The sequence below is a fragment of the Quercus suber genome, unplaced genomic scaffold, assembly GCF_002906115.3.
Source record: "Quercus suber isolate HL8 unplaced genomic scaffold, Cork oak 2.0 scaffold_1032, whole genome shotgun sequence".
Classification (NCBI taxonomy): domain Eukaryota; kingdom Viridiplantae; phylum Streptophyta; class Magnoliopsida; order Fagales; family Fagaceae; genus Quercus; species Quercus suber.
Genome location: NW_027070443.1, coordinates 124,724 through 130,538, shown reverse-complemented (window position 1 = coordinate 130,538; position 5,815 = coordinate 124,724). Strand labels below are relative to the sequence as shown.

Sequence of the window (5,815 nt, the reverse complement as noted above, 5' to 3'; positions counted from 1 at the left end):
AATCAGTTGGGATACAAGGGTGAGCAAGAGACCCTCCAAGCTCCTACTCCAACAAAGCTTCTCGAAACCGTGTCTTGTCTAGTTCTTTGGATCCCACAATAAGCTCCATGTTGCATTTTCCATTCTAGACTTCTTCCAATGCTTCCTAGCAGCACCAAAACTTCACTTGACACTCTCAAAGGGTGTGGTAAGTGTTTGGGCTATCAACCTCTCAATGGTATGGAAATAGAGAGGTAGGAGATGAGAAAATTCCCAAAACAAATGTGTAGAGGATTGTGGATATAACAATCTCTAACTCTCAAGGTGTTTGGATAGGGTTTTCTCTTATAAGCTCTCATTTACATTTATGGGTAATATGGGTATAAATAGTGTAGGCACAAAAAGTGTGAATCAAACTGGACAAGCTAGCAGAACAGAATGCCTCGCGGGTATCTCACGGGAAGGTCTTACCTGCGAGATACTCGCGAGACATAGCAATCTCTATTTGGCCTGACTCTTCGCATTCCAGCATGTGCAAGGCACATGATATACTTCGCGGGATGCTAAGTCGCGAGATACCTGCGAAACCTTCTTCGGTCTTCAAATGCTTGAGTCTTCACACCACTCTCTCTATCACACAACCCTTATAATGAAATCACACAATAAATACAGGGTACAACAGATTGAATATAATTACAATTAAATTTGGCACGGAATATAAGCTAACAACACATATAGTTATAAATAACAACTTTACAGTTTCCTAAGGAGCCTTTATTCCATGCCTAAAAACCATTTTCAGAATGGACAATGCTAATCTATTTTAGTGTTAAGAGAATAAGAGGTACGTACTATCATTTTAAATGGTATGAGAAGTGCCAGTAGAATAAACCCACTATGTTGGCAGTAATATTGATCCACAAGGTTCAATAATCCTGTACCAAATATCTAAATAAACCCAAATGTTCACAATAATTGTGTGTAAAGTATAATATATAATTTAAAATTGTATGTACTTGTTTGCTTTAAATTTGAATCTTGAGTTTACGTTTAGGGGTAAAAGAGAAAAACAGTTTATAATTAGTTAGACAAAAACCAATTACCCAATCTATGAAACATTAGTGGGTATTAAGTATAATTTAATTTGGATTGCTATAAAAGTATTGTATACTACTATTTTGAATAAAAGATCTGAGATTCAATTATTAGTTATACCAAAAACTAATTAGTGTCTTGGTCTGATGATAAAAAACTATTATCAGGAGCGAATGCTTTAGGTTGAAACTTTCTAGTATAAGACCAACAATGATAGGGCTTTGCATCACTTGAGGGCCTTAGGGAAATTGTCCAAATGGCCTAAACTAAAGTCAGTCCTGTGAATCATAATAATGGTTTCCTAAGTCAAAGTTCAATATATTAGATTAACAACTTATATGAGGGGATGAAATATTAGAAAATTCCAAATGAGTGATGTACATAAAATCTCATATCTCCATTGCCCATTCTAATTTTCCACCAAGAACATTGGGTCAAGTTTTGCAATTTTGAGCTTCGAAATAAAAAATCGACTTCATTACTCCGGGACTTCCAAATGTTGGTACTGGAAATTGGCAAAGACTAGTGTTATAAAGACTTGGTAATGTCATCGATGCCCAGAATTTTAATATTGTCAATGAATAATAACGAGTTAAAGGTCTCTTAATGTGAAAATTTAACTAAAATATATGGTTTGGTTGTAATCAAAACTAGTCGCTAACCCATGTGATGCATGGGAAAGCTATTGCATATGAATGTAAACTATTCTTTTTCTCTTCCTTTTTAATTGTTAATATGAAACATTAATATTAAATTAAGTAATAAAAAATAGAAATCAAACTTAAGTTTAAATTAAAATGAAGAATCAAATCTTTAACATCTTCAATTATCCATTAAATGTATGAAACAAAAATTTAAAAAACTACTCAATCAAAAATTGACTTCATTACTCCGGGACTTCCAAATGTTGGTACTGGAAATTGGCAAAGACTAGTGTTATAAAGACTTGGTAATGTCATCGATGCCCAGAATTTTAATATTGTCAATGAATAATAACGAGTTAAAGGTCTCTTAATGTGAAAATTTAACTAAAATATATGGTTTGGTTGTAATCAAAACTAGTCGCTAACCCATGTGATGCATGGGAAAGCTATTGCATATGAATGTAAACTATTCTTTTTCTCTTCCTTTTTAATTGTTAATATGAAACATTAATATTAAATTACGTAATAAAAAATAGAAATCAAACTTAAGTTTAAATTAAAATGAAGAATCAAATCTTTAACATCCTCAATTATCCATTAAATGTATGAAACAAAAATTTAAAAAACTACTCAATCAAAAATTGACTTCATTACTCCGGGACTTCCAAATGTTGGTACTGGAAATTGGCAAAGACTAGTGTTATAAAGACTTGGTAATGTCATCGATGCCCAGAATTTTAATATTGTCAATGAATAATAACGAGTTAAAGGTCTCTTAATGTGAAAATTTTACTAAAATATATGGTTTGGTTGTAATCAAAACTAGTCGCTAACCCATGCGATGCATGGGAAAGCTATTGCATATGAATGTAAACTCTTCTTTTTCTCTTCCTTTTTAATTGTTAATATGAAACATTAATATTAAATTAAGTAATAAAAAATAGAAATCAAACTTAAGTTTAAATTAAAATGAAGAATCAAATCTTTAACATCCTCAATTATCCATTAAATGTATGAAACACAAATTTAAAAAACTAATCAATCAATATTTCAAATAAATTGAAAGATAACTTTAAAGTATTCTTTGTATCTTCTACCTTTGTTGCTTCGTAGAAGTCACTAAATATGCCTTTTTACTTTCCTTGATTACAGATGTTGGTGAGAGTTGTACATAGCTTTGAACATAAACTTTTTGAAACTTTGTAAAATCACCATCTTGTTCACTTGATAATTTGTTGTTACATTCATTTGAAGTATCACTAGTGTAAGCCTGGCAATAGAACAGGTTGAGAAATGTATTACAACATATAGAAGTTAAAAATCAAATTTGTAATTTTGCTATATTAAATAATACATACTTCTATCATTTTATCAAGCTGAATTGCTTTATCAGTTTCTTCAAAAGATTCAAAAACTTTCTTGGCGGTGAAGAATTCCCACCCATACTTGAGATTATAGTCATTTAGTTGTATTTGGAAAACAAATTCTTTTCCATCTAAGTAATGAATATCAATCAACTCATAATTTTATAGTTAAATTTTGTAAAAGCGGGTCTATAGTACATAAAGCAACGTTAAGGACACAATGTTATTGTTCAAGGTTTTCTTTTTTCTTACATTATTATCAGAGTCCCACATAATTTTTGTTATTTCACTAATGGTTCTTTTGTTGATGTTCATCTCTTCACCTTGCAATCTGCAGCAGCACACTCCTCCAAGGCCAAAGCTTGAGCCTTGTAAATAGACACATTTGTAGACAACATATCCTTCTTTAATGTAATTTCCTTCAGTGGGTATCCACCAAGCATAACGGCAATATTGACATCTTTACACGCTTCAACAACGTCTGTGGTAGCAACCACATCTATTGAACCATATTCATGACAGGAGTGAAGAAACCTGAGGGACGAGAATAAATCTACCTACCTAGAATTAGCTCTCAAGATAAGGAACATACCTTTCAGAAGAGGAAAGGCAGCATTAGTTATTTCCATTCTTATCCCATTCAAGGATTCAGCTGCTTGTTCAGTATCAAGCAAATGCAGCATCACAACTTGTGCTACTATTATAATCTTTCTAATTTCTATGGTTAAACTTTCTTCATGTCACTGTCCGTTTATTTAAGCAATTGTCGAACCATGCAAACTCTTTTTTTATTTTTTTTATTTTGTTTTGCGTAATTTATTTTCTTCTTAATTTGAATCATGAGTGTGCTATTTGCTAAACAATAATTATAATAATGGATATAATCGGAAAAAGCTTGTAAAGGTTACCATGAACTCCGACGGTCCACCTCAATTTGTAACTGATAGGCCACCCATATCAGGTCCCTTCTATGCATCTTTGGGGTTGAACCAAAACCATCGGCAAGCAGCCCCACACTGTTAAGGTGGTTAAGTGTTGATTCCTACAAGGACATGAGTTTGGAAATTAAGCTAATCATTTCAGTTGGTACAATATTGAGTTTTGATGACATACATATCAAACTAAGATTCAATAGTCAAAACCTGCAAATGATTCACTAAGGCTACTATGGAAACCTTTCCATCAGGGTCTAACTCATATGATATAATCATGCTCACCGACTTGTATTGATCATCCACACATCTGTACTTACATAAATTGAATAATTTCCTACAGCCCCATCAATTTTCTTTACTACTCTTCTAGTCCACAGCAATAGCAGCCCAACAAAGGCCCCTAAAGCTCCAAAGTGACACCAGTCCATAGACTAATAATCAATATGGTACATCATTGTTACAATAGTGTAGCCAAAAACAAAAAACATTTGTACAATACTATCAACTATTACCAAAACTATCTAAATGTTGTTTTCTACCATATAAACCTATCTCACCATCAATGCCAACAAAACTTTCTAAAAGCTTTGATTCCTTTGAAGTTATTAAGGGTAACAAACTCTAATCTTAATGGACAAACCCACCATGAAATAAATCATTAAAAAAATCTAACCTACTTCGAATCATATCAAAATCTCACCATCAATACCAATCCCAATATCAAACATATGACATTGAGAAAATAAGGCCAACAAAACATCTCACCCTGATTAAATCAACAACACAGCATCACATTCCCTACTTATCTTCCTCCTTTCCACTCTCCATGTATTATGACTTCTAGAACAACAACAAAAAATCACTTAGGAATTTTATCAAACATCTTGTGTACGTGTAAGAGAAACAACACTTAATGAAAGTGGACATCAATGAGAATGATATTTTACTCTACTTTAAAATTGCAGGACAATAGTCATGAATCATTAATGTATAAAGAAAAAACAAAACAGAGATAAAAGAAACAAAAAACCCAACCCTGATCTGAATATGCTTAAATACTAATTTGCTAATAAATTAAACTTACCTTGGGACTGTGACAATGGTTTAGAACAATCATCGCTTTCGCTTTCGCTTCCACTCGACTTTGAGAGAGGCAGCCTCAGCCCTAGCCCCAACCCCTTCTTTGCACTAACGAACTGTGGCTAAGGTTCACAATAATCCTCACCCCTTCCGGTCCTCTTTGGCTTCACATAATTCATGTTGGATTGGATTTCAGCGTTACATCTCGTCTTATATATATGTTCAAGGTCGAGCTAGTCCATGAGAGCTATCGATCCTGACCATTCTCGGAATATATTGATTATTGAGCTAGTCCAATCAATATATTTGAAAACATTGTAGTAGGAATGCCATAGCCCATAGAGGTTAGAGATTTAGAGTGAGAGAGGAAGTGCTTCTACATTAGGTCTCTTTCTGCATTAGCATTAGGATTTTTTTTTTTTTTTTTTTTTAAATGGAAGAGATTGTGTGCATATGGTTAAGGCCTCGCTTGAGAGGAGAGAATAGAATGGAATGGAAAAGACTGAAAAGAATCATTTTAGAATATTCTTCCATTCCCTTGTTTAGGAGTTTTAATGGACGGAATGGAAAGTCTATTTCCTTGTTTGGGAGTTTAAGTGGGAGTGAATAGAATAGGTAGGAGGGAACACTCATTTCTCTCTATTCCCTTAAAACCTCAAATTTTCATTCTCCCAAAAATTGAGATGAATGGGAGGGAATGAAATTAAATTTAATGATT

General features: G+C 33.1%; 1 protein-coding gene across 3 annotated transcripts; it reads right to left on the bottom strand.

Moving 5' to 3' along the window:
• Window positions 1–2,833: 2,833 nt before the first annotated feature.
• On the bottom strand, window positions 2,834–5,520 carry LOC112010324 (palmitoyl-acyl carrier protein thioesterase, chloroplastic). Of its 3 annotated transcripts, none has more exons than XM_065768975.1 (3): window positions 5,102–5,520; window positions 3,991–4,124; window positions 2,834–2,988 (listed from the first exon to the last, which is right to left on the bottom strand). In XM_065768975.1, the coding sequence occupies exons 1-3, from the start codon at window positions 5,132–5,134 to the stop codon at window positions 2,865–2,867; spliced, it is 291 nt and encodes a 96-aa protein (XP_065625047.1). In that variant the 5' UTR covers window positions 5,135–5,520; the 3' UTR covers window positions 2,834–2,864. The 3 variants fall into 3 exon arrangements, 2 of the variants coding, with proteins under 2 accessions (XP_065625047.1, XP_023898434.1); XR_010627195.1 differs by lacking the exon at window positions 2,834–2,988 and adding an exon at window positions 3,005–3,635; XM_024042666.2 differs by lacking the exon at window positions 2,834–2,988 and adding an exon at window positions 3,005–3,616.
• Window positions 5,521–5,815: the final 295 nt, after the last annotated feature.

Bases quoted from the DNA above. Each gene is read 5' to 3' on its own strand.
- LOC112010324 (XM_024042666.2), bottom strand. From the start codon at position 5,134: ATGATTGTTCTAAACCATTGTCACAGTCCCAAG. The intron at 4,125-5,101 runs GTAAGTTTAATT...ATGTCCTTGTAG, and splicing joins ACCATTGTCACAGTCCCAAG to GAATCAACACTTAACCACCT. The intron at 3,617-3,990 runs GTAACCTTTACA...CTCGTCCCTCAG, and splicing joins GTGGACCGTCGGAGTTCATG to GTTTCTTCACTCCTGTCATG.